Source organism: Heliangelus exortis, chromosome 2 (genome assembly GCF_036169615.1).
Source record: "Heliangelus exortis chromosome 2, bHelExo1.hap1, whole genome shotgun sequence".
NCBI lineage: Eukaryota > Metazoa > Chordata > Aves > Apodiformes > Trochilidae > Heliangelus > Heliangelus exortis.
This window is the reverse complement of record NC_092423.1, coordinates 146,793,257-146,815,668: the sequence shown is the minus strand read 5'-3', so window position 1 is coordinate 146,815,668 and position 22,412 is coordinate 146,793,257. Positions and strand designations below refer to the sequence as shown.

Below are 22,412 nucleotides of genomic sequence, written 5' to 3'. Positions count from 1 at the left end.
TTTTTTAGGAAACTCTAATTTTAATATGTAACTTTATTGAATTACTTTCTGATTTATATAGTACTCCTTTAACTGCAGAATTTGAAAGTTTTGGTTTTGTTTGAATTAGGGTTTTTTGAAGGACTGCAGGTTTTTGTCAGTAAACCAGTAGAAATATCCTGGCTGAGGAAACACATAAGATAATGAGAAAAGACTAATGAAGATAACAGGGTGAGCAGGTAGACATGGCTAGAAGGTGACATGAAAAAGATGTGAAAATACTCTGAGAAATTCTGATCCATGTCCTCCTCTTCAGGAAAAGGGAACTTGTGAGGTACCATGGTTGCAATTTCCATATGTTCCAGCAAAAACTTGAGAAAGGATATTTTTAAGTCAGCAAATCAGAAGCTACAAACATTAGTAGTTAGCTTAACAATAGGACAGAGTAATCAAGGGCCATAACAGATGACATGAAGTATTGAATAATAATTGGAACAGGTGAGGGTTCCTGGAAGACTCAATATGGGGTTGCTTCCAGTTTATCAGTGACTTATTTTTTTCCAGGGCATGTGTTTTTTCATGCAGTAACTGTTTTGGTAGGAAATAACTTAATTGCTGCTGTGAAAGACAAAGTGAAGAAAAAACCCCATACACCAAATCTAACAGCTTAATGGCATTCAAAATTGGAAATGTAGAATTATGTACTTCAAGGGTTTTTTTTATTTTTTAAAGTAAAATGTTTTTTTCTATGGGTTTCAGCTGGGAGAGATGAAGGATAAAAGCACCTTAAACTGGCTATAGATAATTATAGGCTGGTAAGAGTCAGCAGAAAGTGCCAGTGATCACCAAAGTGAATTCATTCCATCCTGCCACCTTAATAGCCTTATAAAGGTTTATCTACACAAGTAATATTTATTTCTCAAGTGAGGCTTTTTGTTTGCTTTGGGTTGTTTTGTTTGGGTTTTTTTTTTTTTTTTTTTTTGCTACTTTTAGTACAACACGAGGCTCTTAACCAGCTGAGTGCAATTTTTAAATAGTACTTTTTTGCATTTGGTGTGATTGCTTCTTGCCTGAGAGGTCTGTGTTTGATGGGTATTCGGCTTTGATCAGGTTTTCATACAGGACCAAATCTGGATGTAGATAGAATCAAACTGTTAAGTAGCCTTTTATGGTTGGGCCTTCATGTAATGAAAGAAGAAATTTTTTTCATAATAAATGTGAAGCTTGTTAGCATAGAACAGGGATAATTACAAGTACAAAAATGGGAGCTATACGAAGGAACAGCTGCAGCCACAATTTTGTAAAAAGCATGTGAAAGTCTATTATGTTAATCTAACATTATTTTTTTGTTGTATCTTCAATTGAGGTGAAAAATAGAAATAAAGGTAGATGCTGCCTAAAGCTTCTCATCGTTGCAGGACAAGCAATATCATCTAACTGTAGATGGTATTTTACTAATCATGCTGAAATGTATACATAAAAAAAAATAGATATACATTTAATACTGCAAGTAGGATGAAATAGGTTAAATAGAAAGCCAGGATCTTGCTGCTAATTATCTCTTACTGGCAATCAGAAAACAGATGTCTAAGTTTTTAATCTGTAGGACTGTTGATATGTATCCCAAGTTGGCCATTTTACCCTTACCTAATGCAGCTGAGGATAGAGGAGAACGAGTTTTGTAGGGTTGTGTTTATTTGTATGCTCCAATTTTCAATGCTTATTCTGTTATTTATGTTCCAATTTTCAATGCTTATTCTGCTTATACCCCCTGTTCATTGTTGACCATGACATTAAATCTCTGTGCTCCTTACTTCAAATTCTCTTCAGTAAATAAATTTCCATTCTCAGTCAAACACAAGATGTGCTTTATTTTAAAAAAAATTAAGAGTTTTGTTGTACTCTGCACAAGAATTTCTTGTGAGTTTGTTACATACAGATCTGTACCAAAAGCTTCTCTCCAACTCCTAATAATGAATCAGAGAGAGTAGTACTGGAGTGGTGTAGGCTGCTTCATTTTTGAAAACCCCATTTCTCTCTCAAATGCTTAATGTTAAACTAATATATTCCTTGTCAAAATGTCTTTGCATGTTATTTAGATGGTAATAGTGTGTTAGATTTATTTAACTGTGTGGGATGATAAACTGCATATAATTTGCATTTGAGAAGAAATGCATCAAAGGAATTAACATTTATGAAAGTTTTATAACCTTTCAGCTTACTGTCATTGCACAGATGCCCGTGCTTGCTGCTATGCATGAACACTTTGCTCCTCTTGGTTGAGGGTGTTTTTAGTATGTTTCCTGAAATTGTCTGTCTTTAGAGAGCTTTAAAAATACCCTGTTTCATTATTTTGAGTAAGATTTTTGTATTAACTTTGATGTTGGCTTTCTTCTTCCTCTGTTAGCAGTAAATACACACTGTAGATCTCAGGCTCACCAACAGCTTTTGTTTTCTGTGCCAAATGTAAGAATTTCAGATATATTTCTGTTCAAAGCATGCAGTCAGGGGAAGCTTGCTTTCATGCTCATTTCAGAAGCAAATAAAGATGTTTCTTTAAAAGAAACTTTTAAGCTCTTAAACGTAAAGGAAAGAAAGTCACTAATGCCTTTGAGAGTCATGGGTGTAAGTCCTTTTTCTATTTACATTTTTCTTACAGTTTTTTCTTTTTCACCTGCAGTTTTTGAATACTGAAGAGAACTAGTTGATGGTTGTGCTATGTTTGATATATTTGATTGTGTAACAATCTATTTCTGCATTAATGTATATCTCTGGCAACTTCTTAGACATCCTTCTTGAAGCTAATATTTAGCTGTGGTCATACATAGATGTCAGACATGAATGAGGCACAGCACATCTGAGCCACTAACATAATTAGTTCTTCTAGCTCTGGGTGTCAACCAGGCAGCAACCCTATATATGTGTGTGAAAATGATTTGTAATTCAGTTTGCAAAATCTGGGCTCACAGACAGAATTAGGACCTGTTTGACAGATGCAAAAAGTCAGATTGCTTCCAGTAAAAAGTTGTGTTTAATAAGAAGAATAACTGTAAAAATTAATTAATTCTTATAGTGTGCAAAGGATAAAACAGTAGTGGAACATGTGGGATCACAAGAAGTCCTTTCCTTTATGTTGTATCTCCTGCTCACTTCTAACAGATGTTTATTAGAATTTACCATTTTCATGTCATTCCCTCCTCTGCTGACTACATATTTTTTCAATATCCTTTAAATTATTACAACATGCACACAGAACAGTTTTCACTCTCAAAACTTCTCTCTGCTCAAGCCAAGAGTTCAGATAATGTGCTTTCCATACCAGGTACCTGTTGTAAGCTCAGTATCCTTTTGATTTTTAACCTGGAAGACATTGCTATCCCACAACTGCTGTGGAGTGGCTGTGGTTTAATGCTGTGTTGTTTTTCTGACTCTGAGATTGTCAGGGGCCTTATTATGAAAATAATTTATTGAATTGCATGTGTTAGTTAAAATAACAAAGCATAAAACTAACCCAAAACACCAGCCTGAAGAAGAGCAATGTGATACTGCATAATGTTTTCTTTTTTTGTTAACACTGTGTGTGTGCTTTTGTTTCAGGAAAGATGTTGGTTTAAGGCGTTTTTTTCCGAAGAGTTTACTAGATTCAGTGAAGGTAATTATAGTTCCAGTCAATTCTATACTACTTTTTAAAAGTGTCAGAAATCTGAAAATTGTGTTATCATTTTCACTGTACAGTCATAAGGGAATTGTTGTGCAGTTGTGCTCTCTTGATGAATAAATGCCAGAGCTGTATTATTGGTAAGATATAAGCTCCTATAGTACAGGTGTGCAGCTGGCAGAACTAAGATAGAAATGAGTTCCATGGCCTAGAACAAAGGTTCAAAATGAGTCCTTACCTTCTGGTATCAAAGAACTTTTCTTCTTTTTTTCTTTTTTTTTTTCTTTTTTTTTTCTTTTTTTTCTTCTTTTTTTCTTTCTTTCCGAAAGAGGAATGAGACCTCTGGAGAAGGAGGAAGGGAATGTGTAAGAAACCAGCCTATTTTTAGTGACAACTCAATAAACCATTTTCTGCCTTCTTTGCTCAAGGCTGTATCCGACTCATTCAAGGAAGATTTTCAGTAATTTCCACTTATGTTAATCCCAGTTAAGACTATAAACATTATGTGAATCCCACTTCCATTGAAGCCCATATGTTCCCAGAGTGAAAAATGCAAATGAAAAGGGAGGTTAAGCATGGTCACCAAGTATTTTTACAGCCTAGCCATCTTGATACAAATGTCTTGTTAAAATCTCTTGCAATTTATACATGAAAGTATAAAAATACATTGGTATTTTAGAGATGGATTTGCTAAGCAGCAATGGTTTTATAAAAATAATATAATTCAACTTGAGATTTAGGAAGTTTTCTACATTGTGATTTAAATGCATAAAGAGAAAAAGGTCTCTCATGAGGGGGTTTTGTTTCAAAAGACTTTAAAATAAGAAGCTAATGAAGTCAAGTGAATATAAGAAATAACTCTGCATTTTAATTTAAGCAATTATCTGAAACTGTATTCTCTGCTAAAGGGAGAAATTGTGGTGAATGGCTCCAGACGTAAAAGAATGAATAACTGTCTCAAAAATGATATTACAGAGACAGAAAACTGACCAACAATGAGAACTGCTCTTTAGAAATTAGGGAATGGGGAGAATAGCAGGAAGGAGTAGCAAGAATTGCCAGGTAAATCTGAGCAGAACCTTGAAAAGACATGAAAAATAGGAAGAGGGCAAAAAAGAGAAGGAAAAATGGATCTGCTTTTTAATGTAAATGAAGTCACTATTAAAAATAATCTAGGATTCATTCAAATGAGTAAATTACTTTCACTTTGTGAATACCAGTGATTTTGAATTGTCTGGCAAAAAAATGCTTCTGATGGTCAAGAAATATAAAATTAATTTTTTCTGTTGGCGAGGTAGAGCTTCCTGCATGGGAAGACCAGGAGGTTGGAAAAATTAAAATCAAAATATTAAAAAGTGTAAAGTATGAGGTGATATACAGAGGTTTAAAAACAAAGTTCATCTTTACTTGTAATTTATTAAATAAATCAAAAAACCCTGGTGAGTTTAAAGAGCTGTATGTATTAGCTGATCACAGGGCATCTGTAAGCCATGACACTGTAAAAGAAAACCTGTGCTGTCCCAGGAGGAAACATGGAAATAATTGCACAAAGCACTCTCTCTTGTGTATTCTGCAAGTAGTTCTGTTTGTGTTCAAGAAGGAATAACTCAGGCTAATTCAAGAACAGAGGAAAGGTTACTGAGTCAACAAGCCTTCCTTTTTCATTACTTCACTAGAGGAGTATTGGAAGTCTTCCTGCATTTAACTTATTAAATAGTGCCTCTAACATGGCATGAGCTGGGCTCTCATAGGCAAGTGTATCAAGTATACAAATACCATAGGGGGGGAATTTACTTACACCAAACCAACAAGTGGGGGGTGGGGAGGGTGCAGGAAATGGATGTAATCCAGATTGTATTTCCTTAGCACATGAGAAGCCTTCCTGAGCACCCTAGAGCATGCTTTGAGGAAAAAAGGAGCAAAAAAAAAAAAAAAAAATAGTTCTTAGGAAATACCTAAAAAGTAAATTTTCTGTGCATTTCCATTGTAGTTGTCATTTGCCGATATTTCTCATAAATGGCTCTCTGCTCTTCTAGGAGAGGTGTGTTTTGTGTTATGACTTTCTATGTTTACACATTATTAAGGATCTCAGAGTTAATAGCAGGTCATCTTGTGGATTTAACAGAGCCAAATAACATATGACATTTTGCATGGAAGTCCAGATGATGTTGAAAACAGGCCAGGAGAGCAAACCACGGGCAGAATAAAGTAGTTTTCATCAACTGAGTGGCTTAAATATCTATGACACTTGTGAGCTACCAGATTTTTTTTCCATTTAGAGTCTTACTCCTGGTATTTGCAAGATACTCAGTTAAGTCTGGGATCTTCAGTTCCCTTAGTATCAGTTCTCTCTGTAAAAAGGAAAACAATAGGTCCAGTATTAATCTGAGTCCTAACAAAGTGGAGCAGCTCTGGGTGCAGTAGGGAGGTCTTTGGACTGCCAGATATTTGCTTTATCCTACCCAAGTATCTGCAGCTTGTTGGAGTAATGATCCACCTAATAGTGAGCAAAAGGTTCTGCTGAAGTTACACAGTAATTTGAAATGACAACAAAATGGCAGAACTTTAAAACATGAAATTTATGTGCTTATCTAAAGGTTTTCTAGCCCATATATCTGTCTTTGCAAAACTGAGCATCATTTTGTATGTGAATATGCAACACCCTTGGATCACTGCTATTAGAGTAAGTCTGCTGAACACTCCTTTAAAAAAATTCTGGCTCTTTTGGGTTCTGAATTTTTTTAAAGGCTTATTAAGTCTGACTGGGTGTGCTAAGGACAAAAGGAAGTTTGTATTTGTGTAGTGCCTGGAGCTGTTACAAGCAACCTGAAAGAATGAAGAGTTTTAATGCTGTTACAATAGAACATTCATATATGTTTTGGTAGAGGAACAATGGTAATTCCTGTCTTAACCTTGACACACTGCAAAAATAAGCATGGTTTTGCCTTCTATTATTGTTGTTAATTGGAAGATCTATTAGAAATGGGTGTTAGTAAGGGGTTTCTTAAACCTGTTCAGTCCTTTTAGACACAGTCAAGCTTTGGCAAAGGAAAGAAGTAGAGATGTGCTTGTGGTTTTGACATTTTGGCTCCAGGTGATGTAAGCAGTGATGAAAACCCAGGGGGTGACCTGGCTCCACACCACTTCCAGAGTATACCTGTACTCTTATGGTTAGGACAGATGAGAAGAAGGTGCTGCACTTGGAGTTCTAGGTGAACTCCAGTGTTTAGAAACATAATTTTGTTTGGAACTATTGATTTCTTCTTCAATTTTGCAGCATGCTTAAGAGATGGCTTCTCAGATTCTGTTTTTATTATGATAAGGTTAGCAGCCTTCCCAGGGATTATACAGCATATACAGGCAGATACTTCATTTTTTAGAAGCCTTAATATAGGTTTGTTTGATTAGTTTGAGGATTTTTTGTTGTGTTTGTTTGTGGTTTTTTGTTTGTTTTTTGTTTTTTTATTTGAGGTGGGGTTTTTTTGGTGTTTTTTTTGTTGGGCTGTTTTTTGTTTGTTTTGGGTTTGTTTGTTCTGTTTTTTTGTTTGGTTATGGTTTTAATGCAGTTGTTTGAAAATCTGCTTGTATTCTCTATATAAGTTCTTTTTCAGGATATGTGATTAAGTCTCTTGCTCTGTCACACTGTCCCAGATGTTGGGAGGATCATAGCTTAATTTAACTGCTTGTTTTACTTTTCACATTAATTTTTAATTTACTATTTAACTTTCATATGGAAGTTATTTTGCCATATTATCAGACTTCAAGAACCCACTCTATTATGGGTAGTCTTAGGTACAGCACTGGCTGGGCTGCCCTATCAGATGTGAGAATGGTGATTTTAAGTTTTAAACCTCGTATAATGGTGTTGGTTGAACTGGTTTTGTGTGGATTCACAGTTAAGAAGTTGGAAGAAATGAGGAATCTAGACAAAATAGTTCCTGCAAAGGTTAACATGTCTTTTATTATAATTATTCAAAACATTATTGGTTAGATATTCCCTCTATAATATATACCAGAAATTATTTTGTTTCCTAGCAAGAAGGCAGAACTGTTACCTGTATCTTGCACCTTTTTTTTTTTTCTTGAGAATAATCTGCATCTCATTGATAAACTGCTGGTGATACTGACTGAAACTCTGAAAATTCACTGTCACTGATTATATTTAAGATAATCTTTAAACATTTTAATACACAGGCCAAAACACTACGAAAATTAATCCAACAAACATTTCGACAATTTGCCAACCTCAACAGAGAAGAAAGTATTTTGAAATTCTTTGAGATCCTCTCTCCAGTGTACAGATTTGACAAGGAATGCTTCAAGTGTGCTCTTGGTGTAAGTAGAGGAATGTGACAGTCACAGAATACATGCTGGACTTACGAGTCTAATTGGTTTTGTAACTAATTGCTTGCTTAATTCCTATTTTGATGTAGAGATGAGTGCTTGGATTTCATTAACAGCAAAATCTATTTGTTGATTTTATTTAGACCTTTTTCAGTTGACTATTAAAAAAAGCACCATTTATTAGTAGGGTAAGAATTGTACAGTATTACATGTTTTTATTGGTACTTTGTTGTAAAAATCAAGATATTTTTAACCTGGGTTCCTCAGGAAATGAGTCTGCTCAGCTTTTTCATTTGTAAATTTTCCTCTAATGCCTTTTAATCTCTACCAATTTCAAATAGATTTTGAGAAAGGGCTTTAAGTCTTCAAGCTTTGTGAAAATAGGCACTCTAGTAGAAATTAGAACATGAATATCAGCATCCATGAGAAGAGGAAATGTAGGAAATACACAGTTCTTGTGCAGACCTAAGATAAAACACATGGAAACACATTTTGAGTAGCACAGATCCCCAGGAAATCAGTCATGAGCAGTTTTGCTATTTACAGAATAACTTGATCTTAAAATATTTTAAATTGTTTGAAGGTGTTACAAGCTTCTAGAGAATAATTACTAAAAACTGTAATTATAACATTGGAGGGTGGTGTTTCATAGTAAGGTCTTGTTTTACTATTGAAATTTTGCCCTGTCTTTTTCCTTTGATTCTGAAGTCAAGCTGGATTATTTCAGTGGAACTGGCAATTGGCCCAGAAGAAGGAATCAGCTACCTTACAGACAAGGGTGCAAATGTAAGTCTGCTTCTGTTTTCTTTTCTGAGTTACTCTCCTGACAGCCATGACCTGTTGTGAATTGAACTTCACACACAGGGGAATGACAGCCTTTGAGTTAAGCACAGCAGAGCTTGGAAATTCAGCTTATGCAGCTGTTGTTCAGATATTAACTCGTGATTTGGGATCAGAGGATATGCAGTTGGGTTAACAAGAGAGACTGTGTCAGCTTTAGCTCTGAATTTGGTGACTTCTGTACCCAATGAAGTACTCATCTGCAGAATTTGAAGTGTTCAGTGGAGATGTTAACAATGAAACATGAAAATTATTTAAATTATTCTCATCTTCCGTGGTGTAAATGAAGAGCTTGTTTAATCAGTTACGTTTTAGCATTTGTGCAGTTGTTGGTGGTTTATTTTATTTACTTGTATCCTTAAAATATTTTCATTACCCGATGCTGACTGTGCTAGAGTGTTTCTTGTACACCTCCAGGGTGCAAGGAGGTTATGTTCAGAGGGCTGGTTCTAGTAAAATGTCTGAGACCTTTCCAGTCCTAACTTGAGCTCATGTCCAACTTCTGTTGAAATTAAATCAGAGGTAGTGAAAAGGTTTGGAGATCAGGAGTACATAGCCAGCTAAGAACACACCTCATAAAGCACTTTGGAGGTAGGTTGGGTATCCTGTGAATGCAAATACTATGTGGTTAACCTGTTGATTTTTGTGTCTTGACCTCCAGAGGTTGTTTCCACTTCAAAGTGTGCCTGGAGTTACTCAACAGTGACCTCTGTAGGCAAACTGGCTGCTTGGTTTCGTTTTGCAAATTCTGTGTACATTGGTATATACATTGTTTGCCAAAGCCTGATGGAACTGCAGAGGAACTGACTTATACAAGTGTAATTTGGAGATTAAATTATGTGTGTGCTTTTGCAACACCAGGGCTAAAGGCCGAGTGTTTTGCTGCAATTATGAAATTTTCTCCACTTTTTCTATTTCCTTTCTATAGCCAACTCACCTGGCAGACTTTAATCAAGTGCAGACTATTCAGTATTCAAACAGTGAAGACAAGGACAGAAAAGGGATGCTGCAACTCAAGATAGCAGGTGCACCTGAGGTATGATATTGAAAGTTACCATGAGCAAACTACCTTTAATTTTCTTGGGAAGGAGTGGAGATGAATACAGCATTAATGAGGGTATTTTGTAGATTATGCTTTTGTTGTGGTCTGTAGCTTCTTGCTGGATTTTTCTATTGTCAACTTGATTATGGTATATTAAAAGTATACTTCACTTTTGCTTGTGCATGTTGCAGCAGGGACTACCTATATGTGTATGGGCACAAAGATCTAGTTAAACTCTTGCTCCTTCTGTAATTAAAACCAGATTATTATATTTTGACATTTTGTATACTGGGCATTCAGTGGGTGTACTTTAAGGGGAAAAGTAAGTTGAGTGTGAGCAGTCATCATTAGTCAGATTTTTTTTTTTTAAATAGATGTTGAGCATAGTGAATGTTTTAGGGTTTGCATCTTGTAGTTGTATACTTTGTTACTTGTAAAAGAAGCTTAATTTTAAAATACTAGCCCTTAAGCACAACGTTATAGCCTAATAGGAAATATGATGCTATGTCCTAAAGAGGAAACTAAACAGTTTCACTTTTGTGAAAAGGGGAAGTACAAAAGAGGGGAAATTTCTTCCCTCATATTAGATGGAGGCAGAGTTGGAAGTGAAATTACTCTTGTCCTTGGTCTGGTGCACTGGAAGGCAGTCACTTGGTAAAGAATGATTGAAGGCAGGATGGGGCATCTGCACATAGGGTGATGAATGTTGGTGGTATTAAAATTAATGCTTGTCTGTATGTCTCCTTTTCCACTGTCACTTTTTTTTTTTTCTTATAATTTTAATCATTTTTGAAAGTGGGAAGGTTAGTTTTTGGAGCAAAGAATAAACTGTGGTAGAAAAAAGGATGGAAGAAAATAGCACCTGTAAGAGTTTTAAGGAATAAGCAGCTTCCAAGTGCCACGTCCTGCACCTTGGCCACAACAACCCCATGGGGAGCTCCAGGCTGGGCACAGAGTGGCTGAGAGCAGCCAGGCAGAAAGGGACCTGGGAGTCTGGATTGACAGGAAGCTGAACAGGAGCCAGCAGTGTGCCCAGGTGGCCAAGAAGGCCAATGGCATCCTGGCCTGGATCAGGAACAGCGTGGCCAGCAGGTCCAGGGAAGGGATTCTGCCCCTGTGCTCAGCCCTGGGGAGGCCACAGCTTGAGTCCTGTGTCCAGTTCTGGGCCCCTCAGCTCAGGAAGGAGATTGAGGTGCTGGAGCAGGTCCAGAGAAGAGCAAGGAGGCTGTGAAGGGATCCAGCACAAGTCCTGTGAGGAAGGGCTGAGGGAGCTGGGGGTGTTGAGGCTGGAGAAGAGGAGGCTCAGGGGAGACCTCATCACTCTCTACAACTCCCTGAAAGGAGGTTGGAGCCAGGGGGGGGTTGGGCTCTTTTCCCAGGCAACTCTCAGCAAGACAAGAGGGCACAAGAGGTCTCAAGTTGTGCCAGGGGAGGTTTAGGTTGGACATTAGAAAGAATTTCTTTCCGGAGAGGGTGATCAGACACTGGAATGGGCTGCCCAGGGAAGGGGTGGATTCTCCATCCCTGGAGATATTTCAAAAGAGCCTGGATGTGGCACTCAGTGCCATGGGCTGGGAACTGCAGCGGGAGTGGATCAAGGGTTGGACTTGATGATCTCTGAGGTCCCTTCCAACCCAGCCAATTCTATGATTCCTCAGACTTGTTGGAATTATAGCCATGAAAGTCATAGCAGTTGTAATGAACAGTGGTTAAACAGCCCAGATTAATATATTCTATTTATCAGCTGTGCTTTCTAAACCTCATATTTCAAATTTGCTACAGAAAAGGTAAAGCAAGTATCTGATAGTTCTTTCCCCACCCACATTTCTCTGTTTACTGTTTGCAAGGGTGTACGAAGCTGTGATGCAACGACACAGCTGTTCTGCCTGTGTTTGCAGCTACAATAAATAATGCCTCTTTGTTGGTGCCTTGTTTTTTTTTCCCCTCCTTTAGCCTCTGACAGTGACAGCACCATCCTTAACCATTGCAGAGAACATGGCTGACCTGATAGATGGATATTGCCGGCTGGTGAATGGATCCACACAATCTTTTATTATCAGGCCCCAGAAAGGTAAGGGCACCTTTCATTCTGGTAGCTGCTGTACTCCTATCCCCTGCTAGGTTACTTTGCATTTCAATAGAAGACACAAGGTATCAGCAAAAACCTCATTTGGAGGCTTTCAGGGAGGAACCATGAGGTATTAGAAACCCTTATAGCAAATGTCACTCTACTTAATGGCTGGTAATTTAGATTGGGTTTCAGCAATCACTGTTGTGCATTATTCTGAACTTTTTTTAGAAGAAGTAAATTGTAATTAAAGGCACTGCTAATAAGGTCATGTTATTTTGAAATGTGATGCCCTAATATACAAATGTAAATTCATAGAGGCTGTTTAGAATGCATCTGGCTGTGGTTCAGATGATTTTTTAAAACTTCTGCCATCCTCTCAGATACTCATAACTTTCTCATAACAAAGCTCTTCCTTTTAAAAATTTAACTTTCAAGAACTCTCATGAGCCTTTCTCATAAAAGATAACTAAAATAGAGATGTATTTTTTAGTGTTGATCAGTTGTTTTTGTAGCAACAAGCTGGAAGAGACCAGGGTGTAGGTACACCTAGCTTTAAAAAGATAATTTTACTTAAACCTTAACAGAATTTCTAATATTAGACAACTTAAATTATTGAAAAAAAACCAAGCAAAGCTGGTTAAGAATGGAAATTTCTGTCCTCTTGTACTAATCTTCTGGAATCCAATTTTTTGTTTCTAGAACAATAAATAAATTGGTTCCTTCTTTCCTATTTGTAATACAAGAAATCACACAAACCATTCCAGAAGCTCTCCTGTCTGAACCCGAGTCCCATTTTAGCCACATTTTTGCTTTTTCTGCCCCTCCCTGGTTTTCCCTGGCCTGCAGTCATTCAAGTGGGGAAATGTTTATTTATGTGTTATTATATTCCCAGGTCTGTGTACAGCATCCTACCTGTGCATAAGGAAAACTAAAAAACACTGAAATTTGGTCATTGAGTAACAAAGAAACATGATTGTAGGTGTTATATGTTTTGTCAACACTTGCTCAAATTAATTTTGAATTTCATCTTTGCTTGAAATTTCTAACCTTTAGCTTCAACACAGACTGCTTTGATAGATTTTTAGTTGTGCAACCTCATCTCTGTACAAAGGAAAATCTCTCAACTCAAACAGAGTCACAGAATTGTCACAGTTGGAAAAAGCCTCTTAAGAGCACCTTGTCCAACAGTAAAACTCAGATCTTCTGGCCCACCTAGTGCACCACTCAGTGGTGATGAAAACATTGGCATTGAAATTTGATGGCAAAAGAATACACTAACATCAGTGATAATGCTGTCTATTTTTCTAATAATAAAATAGGCATCACGAGACAAGATTTTCATTTTACTTTATCTGCAATCAATTGCTTTCTGTGTTTCTTCTTCTCTGAAACATGATAACTGGGGCTTCTTACAATCCTTCTTATTCACTCTCAAAAACTTTACTTTGAATACCCATTAATTTGACAGTTTTTCAGCCTGAACTGTATTAGACAAAGTTAAAAGCTTTTTCATACCTTAACAGACTACCTCACCACCTCTCAGTCATACTGAGCTAACAGATAGTTCTGACTCTGTCTTCTGCTTTTTCTTTAGAGGCACACAGGTAGAGTGTGGCCAACTCTTGCCACTGGTGGTATTTCAGAAATTGGGTCTGTTCAGTCTACACAGCCAGTGCTTGCTCCTCTGCTACTAGAATGGGTTTCTTCTTATTATGGGTTTCTTCTTATACACAAAAATGCTCTCAACTCCACAAAATACCCCTGCTCAATGACTTCCTGTTCTGTCATTCACAGCAGCAGGCAGTCAGGGTCTCTCTCCATCAAGTCTTAGCTCTGTTCATCCAGTGTGGAAGCTTCCAGTGCTGTGACACTGATTGTGCTCCAGTCACCTCTGCTTCTATTTCTCAGCCAAACCCTTTTCTTGCTGTTTGTGCTGTTCTTGCCCAAGCAGGAGACCCTCTCCCAGTTAAAATCTTGTTAAAATCTCTGCAAGATTTACAGTGTCCTCTTCAATACTTGTTCCATGATGCATACAACCATCTGCCATCTCAGATCACACCATGTGGGTCCTGACTTACTGCTGCTATAGGTGGTAATAAAATTAGACCCACTGAAGTTTTAACTTTTTCTTCCTAATTCTTGTCTTCCTCTGATGTGACTACTTCATCATTAAGCTGTTATATTTTCTACACTCACCTAAGCTCTGTCAGAGGCAAGATCTCTGATTTTTCTGTGTGTTGTACTAGGCACATCTATGCTTTGCACTGTGGATTGCATGAATGCAAAATAAATCAATGCATTAAATGGAGTGTGAGGTTTTTCTGTGATGCTTTTCTTGGTCTATTTTAACACAGACCAAATGAGCAGTGATTGAGTTACAGGAACATTATGTAGCACTTTGGGAACATTTCCTCTTTAGGCAAACATTAAGAGAATCCCTCCAGTTAAAATAAATTGTGGTCTTCTTTTGTCTGAGGTTTCTTTTTTTGAAGCTCATAGCAGTACTCAAAATATTAATTAAACATTTCCTAGAAGAGCTGTCCCCACCATGATCTGTATTCCCAGATACCTCCCACAGTGAGCTTTGATTATACAAGGCACATCAGAAAGAAATCATGTAACAGCTCCTGATCCAACAGATGTTTTTCTCCCCTCTCTGAGCTTTCCCATCCCCTCTTTGTTGTAAATTTACATGTTGATTGCAAGTCTCCTCATAAATTATCCTTCTTGATTACTGAAAGAACCTGTGTTTTTGTGATATTATCTGTCTCACTATCCATTAGTAATCCAGTTTATCTTAATTTGGTAAGAACAATACGTAATGTTTAAGACCTGGACAGTGTTTGGCATATTTCCATTCAGTTTGTTATATTTTTCTTTAATAATTTGATATACAGGTCCCACTAGACCAATGTGGAAACCATAAACTTAATATTTGTGTTTCCATTATCACACTTAACTCATGGGAAATAAGCACACTGATAGAATACTGATATTTAATGGCTATTTACTGGCTGAACTTTGAACTAAGGAGCTTTCACAGAATGTTATGGGTTGGAAGGGACCTTGAGAGGTCAACTCCCAGTCCAGCCCCTCTGCTAAGGCAGGATCACCCAGTGTAGGTCACACAGGACACATCCAGACAAGTTTTTAGTGTCTTTAGAGAAGGAGACTCCACAGCCTCATTGGGCAGCCTGTGCCTGTATTCTGTTACCCTCACAGTGAAAAAGCTGTTCCTTGTGTTTATGTGGGACCTCCTATAGATCACAGAATCATAGAATGTCAGGTTGGAAGGGACTCTCAATTTTGAGTTTCAAAATACCAAAATTAAAGAATCTGTTAAATTCTTCCAAGTGTTTTCTCTTTTCACACAAATTAACTGTGAGCAGCATTTTTATTTTAATGGAATGGCAACATGTATTGTAGTTCTTATTGTTAATCACTGACAATTTTGACCCCTCACTGATTCTTTTTTCACAATAATTTGAGTCAGATGAGGACAGTTTACACTGTGGTAAATCAAACTCCTTGAGAGTTTTTTCCTGTCTCCTGGAGCCAGGAATTACAGGTGTGGTGGAAATTATAGGTGCACAGGTTTTGGTAGTGGTGAGGTTGCAGAGCTCCCTGTGCTGGTCACAGCCACCTTCACACCATTCCACCCCTTGTTTCTGTGACACACAAACTAGAAAATTATCATTAAAATACATGTTCTTTATGACTTTCACTTACACTTAAAAATTAGCAGCATAAAATTTTCAAGTATCATCATCAAAAAGACAACAAAAACCTGAAAAAAGCCAAATAAAAAAACACAGAAAAAAACCCAACCCCGACTATACCCATACACACATACTTAAAAAAAAAACCACAATGAAAGACAGCAAATACACATTAAAACTCCTCTCTTAGACACATTCCCAACACCAGCATCCAAGCTCCCTGGTATTCTCCAGTCTTACTTTTGGCTGCTCCCTCTTCCAGTTGCTGTTGCTGCCTTGAATTCCTGCCCTATGCTGGGCATCAAAAAAGTGGTTTGGCCCTTACAAGCACCCAGCCTCAGCTGCTTGCTCATCCCCCCCTCCTCAGCAGCTCAGGTGGAAAAAATAATGAGAAAATTCATGGGCTGAGGTAAAGGCAGGGAGGTCAGTTACCAGGTCTCACAGGTAAAACAGACTGGACTTGGGGAAAATGACTTTATTACCATTAAAAATAATTTAGGTAGTGAGAAACAAAGACAAAACTAAAGAAACAACTTCACACACACACCTTTTCCTGAGATTCACCTTCCCTCCTGGCTTCTCTCCCCCAGGGGCACAGAGCTGGGCTGGGGGTTGGGGTCAGTCCATCCCAGCCCCTCTCCTCCCTCCTCACAGAGGTCCCTGCAGCCCCCCCAGTGCCAGCCCTGAGATTTGGACTCCCCAGTACAGTTCTGCACATCCAATTTTTAACATTTAATATAGAACTGGGCAAATCATTGTGGGTTTCAGTTTATGAAAAACAACATATGCTTTTACTGGGATGCTGTTAGTAACGAAATTTGACTCCAGACCTACAAGGGTGCTGATGAATGTTTCATATTTTCATTTGGGATATAAGCTGTAAACAGATGAGCACCTACTTGGGAAACACTGAAGTGAGCAGTTTGTACCCAGAGAGCCTGTAGGCGTCTATAAGATAAGCCTTGATAATCCATTTCATCAGTTGTTCCATGTGGATGGATTTTTCTTGAATTTTCTCCAGTGAAAGGGGAGGCATCCATTATACTACTTAATAGTAGGTTTTTATTTTTAGTTGCAATTTTTTTTTTAAATGTGCTTTCATTTCCAGTTTCTCTTGCCCGTATCTGGGGTTGTCCATAATTGAACATTTTACAGTCAATGTGTACATCAGATCATGGGATTTGGCAAGGGACAGTGAAAAAGAAGATGATCAGAAAATAATGGGTTTTTTAGTTAGGTTGGACCCATGCACGCTGCCTGTTTTTTCAACCAATCTGGAAACAAAATTAGTTTAATTTGCATTAAGAGTCTCTGCTTGTCTCTGCCCATCTCCATCCTTTCCTCTCACTGTTTTCCAGCAACCTGAAATTTCCTTGCACCTTTGTCACACCCTCTACCCATTAGCTGTATCACAATGCTCTTTCTGTGCTATGTAAAGCCACTTCTGTTGACATTCTCCTTACCTCACAAAGTCTGCAGAATGGGTTTACTATTAACATGGAATCAGGAATCAGGATAAAGAGATGTTTTATTGTGATTCTTTGTGTTTTGCACCCATAGGAAGCTCTTCAGATAAGTGACTATGGACTAACAGAATGGGAATCTCGTTGTTAAGGAAATTTAATACTGCACTGGAGGGTTGGATTCTGTCTTTACCTCTCTTAAGTGCTTTTTGAGAGGTAGCAGTTGACTTGAGCACACAGCAGCAATTGCCACCTCTGGTATTTCTCACAATCTCAAGAGGCTGGAGTCTGTGTTTGCAGGAGAAACAATTCAGTCGTCAGCTGAGGTCAATATTTGGAATATATGAAGCATTGTGACCCTGCAAGTGTTATTAAATCATTTGCTGATGTTTTTCTGTCCCCAAATATTGTACTGATGTTCTCCACACACCAAAAAAAAAACCCCAAAACAAAAAACTGAGAGGAAATTCAAATTCAGTCTTTAGAAAACCAATTGATTACTGTGCAGTTAATAAGCAATGGAGCTCGATGATGAATAACATGGGAATTTTTTTTAATAGTTGCTTATTAATTGTGCACCTGTAATCTTGATTTAAAAATACATAATGAAGCTACCTTTGAAATTTTAATATGAAGTTCTTCAACAGACATGTTTGTATCATGTCCTAAACCTTTAAAAGCAGCAGGCTGCAATTTTTTCAGTAGCACAAGTGATTCATCAGCAACATTAAATCCATTGCCAAATGTAGGAGCAGTGTTGGAATAACAAGTAGTAGCAGCATAACTTGATTTAAACCAGAACACAGGATGCTTTTGTGCATAATGTCTGACAGCTAATGTAAACATCAGGTGGAATTTAGGAGGTTTTGGGTACTCTTCACAACCCTAGGGAGGCACAGTGGAGGGCAGGATTCTGCCTGTTGGATGGCTTTTGCCCAGTTCCATTAGTGAGAATCCTCTATTGCCATTACAGTCTCTTTTTTTGGATACTTATCCCCCAGTCTCTTATTGTTAGGCTGTCACCCACATGCCCTTGGTCTCATATTTGTCACTCCACACAACCTCTAAAGGTCTTTGGCTTTTTTCCCCTTCCCCAAAAGGTATAATTAACCCAAATATAACACAATACCTTTATTTCCTTCTTCGTGCTTCCTGTATAATCTTGCTGTCCTTCCTCTGCCCATCAGTTCCAGATGCTTGCTCTAGTTACTGAGCTGCTCTAGGTCATCTTCCAAATCACAGCTTCTTGTTTCCTTTGTTTCCTGACTTTTCCTGTTCAACACCCACCATCAGACAGATCAAAACAGATCTGTGTTGCTGAGCCAAATGATGTTGTTCTACGTTTGGAGAGGAAAATAATTGGAACATAATATATGTAATTTGCCATGCTAAACTTCCAGATATCAGGCATTTCTCTGCTCAGTCCCATAATACACAAAAGTGAGACTGTAGTTTACTTTTGTGTCATGATTTTTGTGTAATTAGTGTTTGCCAGCATATTCTAGAAATACTGCTCTTCCATTTTCTGTGGGGTCACTTTATCAGCAATTTGGAGAGTGATAGCTGTTCTAATTTCTCACTTATTACTTCTTACCCCCTTAATTCAATCTACTGCAAATCACTGGTGTTTTAGTAAAGGATTAGTAACTTACATGGATGCCATCAAATCTGTGTGGGGAAATAAGTCTCATCAGATCCAACAGGGAGAGAAAAAAAAGCTTGGTCAGGTACATCCACACGTGTGTACACAATAAAATTATCAAAATAGTTCACAAAAAGTTCACTTTTTCTCTGGCTGCCAAGCATTACTGTCATATAATTTCAACCAAATGAATGTTTGAAATCAATATGGTAAGTTCCATGCTCTGATGATTTATTTTAATTGTCTTACTTGGAAATCCAGATTGCTTTCAATTTTTATATTTATATGTTAGCACTTAGCAAAGCTAACCCCAGTTATTTGTGTACATATATATATATTATATATTATCATATATATATATATTACAAATTATAATACATTTTTGACTAGAGATGAGATACTGTCATACCTTCTACCATAAATAAAATTTTTAATCCTGTTTTCTTCTTGTTTACACAGAAGGTGAAAGAGCTTTACCGTCAATACCAAAGTAAGTTTTATGGGGTTTTTTTTTCTTCTATGTGAAAAATATTTTGACAGTTTTCCTTAAGTGATGCTTTAGGACATTTTATATGTGCTTAATTTTTATTGTTGGGTTTGGATTCTAGGACAAATAGGAGATGGTCATTTGGGGCTATGGGGCATAAATGACTGACAGCATCATTAAACTATACAGATACCAGAAGTAAAATCTGAGGAAAAAAGTGTGTAATGCATTGATCATATTTGACAGTAACAAAAGAAAGATGTTTTGGAAAAGACTTGACTAGGATTCAGGCTATTTATTTTGAGTCCATGGGTAAATTTAATTATAGGAATGCTGCTAAACAGTTTTTGAATTGTCATTTCAGTCTATGAGTCAGTCTGTGCTCTTGTTTTTAATATTTTTCCCTCTTTCTGCTTATGTGAAATACAGAAAATAGATTTTTATTTCCTCCTATCATAAATCTGTCATGTCACCTTTTTTTAATTAAATTTCTAGAATGGGGATAGTCTAAGTTGTGACCTCTGTGTTCAGTGTCCCAAAGAATGTAATTTAAATACCAAATACTTGTTATTCTATTTTTTAAAATATAGAAATGCAGAAGGATCCTGCTCTAGTAGTAGTTATGAATTTATAGAAAGTGCAAATCTATGTGAGGCAAATAAAATTGCAGCTTTTTCTCTAGCTAGTTTTATGGTGGTACCATAAACAACAAGTAAATTATATAACCTTTACTAAGATACCTCTTGGCATTTCTCTCCTTTTCATGCTTTAAGGTAAATAAGAAGATATTTCAGATTTATCTCTTTGAACCAAGAATACTTTTGATATTTTTGGAGTTTGTACTCCATAACATGGTGGTAGACAATCCTATTCTTCTTGCTCGTTCTTAGCACTCCTGGTGTCAGTGGCCAGGTCTCCACCCTATCTGGAAAACTGGGATACTGGTCTCCCCTTTCTGTGAGCATTTTCTTATTGTGACCCCCTAAATTTCACTCCTTTTTTTTCTTGCTTATAATCTGGTTGCTTTCTCAATAGCCACATTTAGACACAGCTTAAAGTCTCATATCTTTAGAATCTTCTCCTTGAACCAATGTCCAGAACAAGGAGAAAACTGTTGAAAGACCAAATGGAATTTAGAATTTTAAGGTGTCTTATCTTGTCTTTTTACCTGTGCCTACTTTGACCCAGCAACCTCATTCTGTTTCTTCCTTGATTCCTGGGAGGAGCCCAGAATTACTGTTACTACTTTTTAAACTATTGGATGGAGTATGGAATAAGATTTGTTCCTGAATCTGCAGGTAATGAGCCACTTAGATACCAGTGGCTGCTTTTCCATCACAGGTTCTGCTGCAGGACTCCCTAGCCAGGTAGTGTTCTGTGGGGGAAAAAAGAGAGGAGTTAAAATGCAGGAAGGAAATAAAAATGGAAGTTGAGATTGGAAGCAGGAACAGTGGTAAGCTTAGCATACACTCACAAGGAAGAGAAAAATGTGGTTTTGTTCAAATAGATACAACTAAGAAACAGAGAATAGCTTTTTAAGTTTAAACTTTTTTTTACTTGTGGGGATTCCTGGGATAAAATAAGTTTGAAGGAAAAGCTTTTTCCCATTTTTGGGACATTTTACCAAAACTGGTTTTGTATGCTTAAGTCTAGTTAAACAAAGGCACCCCACAGGCTTTTAGACTGGCAGCAGAGGAATGGGCTTTTCACATATATGAAGCTGCTGGCCAACAGCAGCATCTTGCATCTGGGAAGATTTGCCTTGCCAGATGAAGTTCCAGATTTATGAAAGGACAGAGTGCAGTTCCCTCTTATCGTTAAAATTGTGCTTATATTTGTATGTGGAAAAAAAAAAGAATTAGAACCATTCATTGCAGTTTCTTATAGTAAAGAACATTTATACCAAACTGCATTTAAATGAAATAGTTTTTCTTGAATTATGGGCATATAAATTAATATAGAATTTAATATGACAAGTGATTTTGCAGACAAATCCTCAATTCATGTTCTATTTCCAAAAGATAATACAGAAAGTAAAAATGATTGCATAGAGTGATAATGTTCAAACATGCACAGCTTCATCTTAAAAGTTATAAATTGGCTTTTGTTTTTCCCTTTAAATTTTTTCTTTATCATGAAACAATATGCTAATTAAAACATTAATTCACTCTCTACACTCCTACTCCCCCAGGTGGGTTTAAAATGGTAGATTCCTTTCTGCCTTTTCTCTCCCCCTCCAAATCTGTCACTGTGGGAAATGGATTGGTCCTGCTAATTACAGGAGGTGCCCTGTTGGGATGAATTCTCAGTGTGTGTGAGTGTGCAGAATGTACAGCATTCAGAGATTCCAACCTCTGTTTTCCAGGCTGGCCAACAATGAGAAGCAAGGAGTAAGGTCACACACAGTCTCTGTGTCAGGTAAGGCTCATTAAAAAATAAAATAAAAAAATAATAAAAAAATATATATATATATCTAAATGCAAGTTTATTTATAAAGCTAGCAAATGTTTAGGCAGATTTTCCACTCACAGTTAGCTTGCTTCTTGCTGCATGGCTTTCCCAAGACCTTCCTTGTAGAGTTTCTGAAGAGAAACTTTTTAGCATCACTTGCAAGAAGAGCCCTATCCCTGCAGTAAAGCAGGGCCAGGATACTTCAAAGCCAGGGCTGCTTGTCAGTATTTTCATTTAGCTTTGCAATGAGGCACAGTGTTGTGGGCTAGAACTTAAATTACCTGAGTATGTGTTAATTATGAAGGAGCAGCTTTGCAAAGTGAAAATAGGCAATTAAATATTAATCATCACTTTTCAGAAAGAAGACACTTAATAGCTTTTTTTTTTGTAGCTGCTGTTTAGATCAAAGCACTTAATTTTTGCTATTGAAAATCAAGTTAATTGAAGGATGTGCATATGAAGTAACACATGTTGTTTCTGTCACTTAGAGGCTCTTAGATAGTTACTGTGGGGTTTTTTAAGTTTTTGTACTTGAGAGAGAGTATTTTTCTTCTTCAATTTTCTTCTTAAATCCTTTTGAGGGATTGATTCAGTGTCTTAGTAAAAAATGCATTTATAAATTCTTGTACATAATATTTATTAATGAGGTTTTTCAGTATGGAAATGTGTTGGTATTATGACAGTTTTATATTATTAAATTCCTAGTATTTGGCCAC

At 37.1% G+C, this 22,412-nt stretch overlaps 1 protein-coding gene across 35 annotated transcripts in view; it reads left to right on the top strand.

The window, feature by feature from the left end:
- PTK2 (protein tyrosine kinase 2) overlaps nt 1-22,412 on the top strand; it is a 220,657-nt gene that overhangs the window by 133,744 nt on the left and 64,501 nt on the right. For all 35 annotated transcript variants that reach the window (XM_071738480.1, XM_071738481.1, XM_071738488.1 and 32 more), the window contains 7 exons: nt 3,577-3,631; nt 7,832-7,972; nt 8,690-8,767; nt 9,750-9,857; nt 11,817-11,934; nt 19,218-19,248; nt 21,611-21,663. In XM_071738480.1, the coding sequence (XP_071594581.1) occupies nt 3,577-3,631; nt 7,832-7,972; nt 8,690-8,767; nt 9,750-9,857; nt 11,817-11,934; nt 19,218-19,248; nt 21,611-21,663 (584 nt within the window). The remainder of the gene's footprint in view (nt 1-3,576; nt 3,632-7,831; nt 7,973-8,689; nt 8,768-9,749; nt 9,858-11,816; nt 11,935-19,217; nt 19,249-21,610; nt 21,664-22,412) is intronic.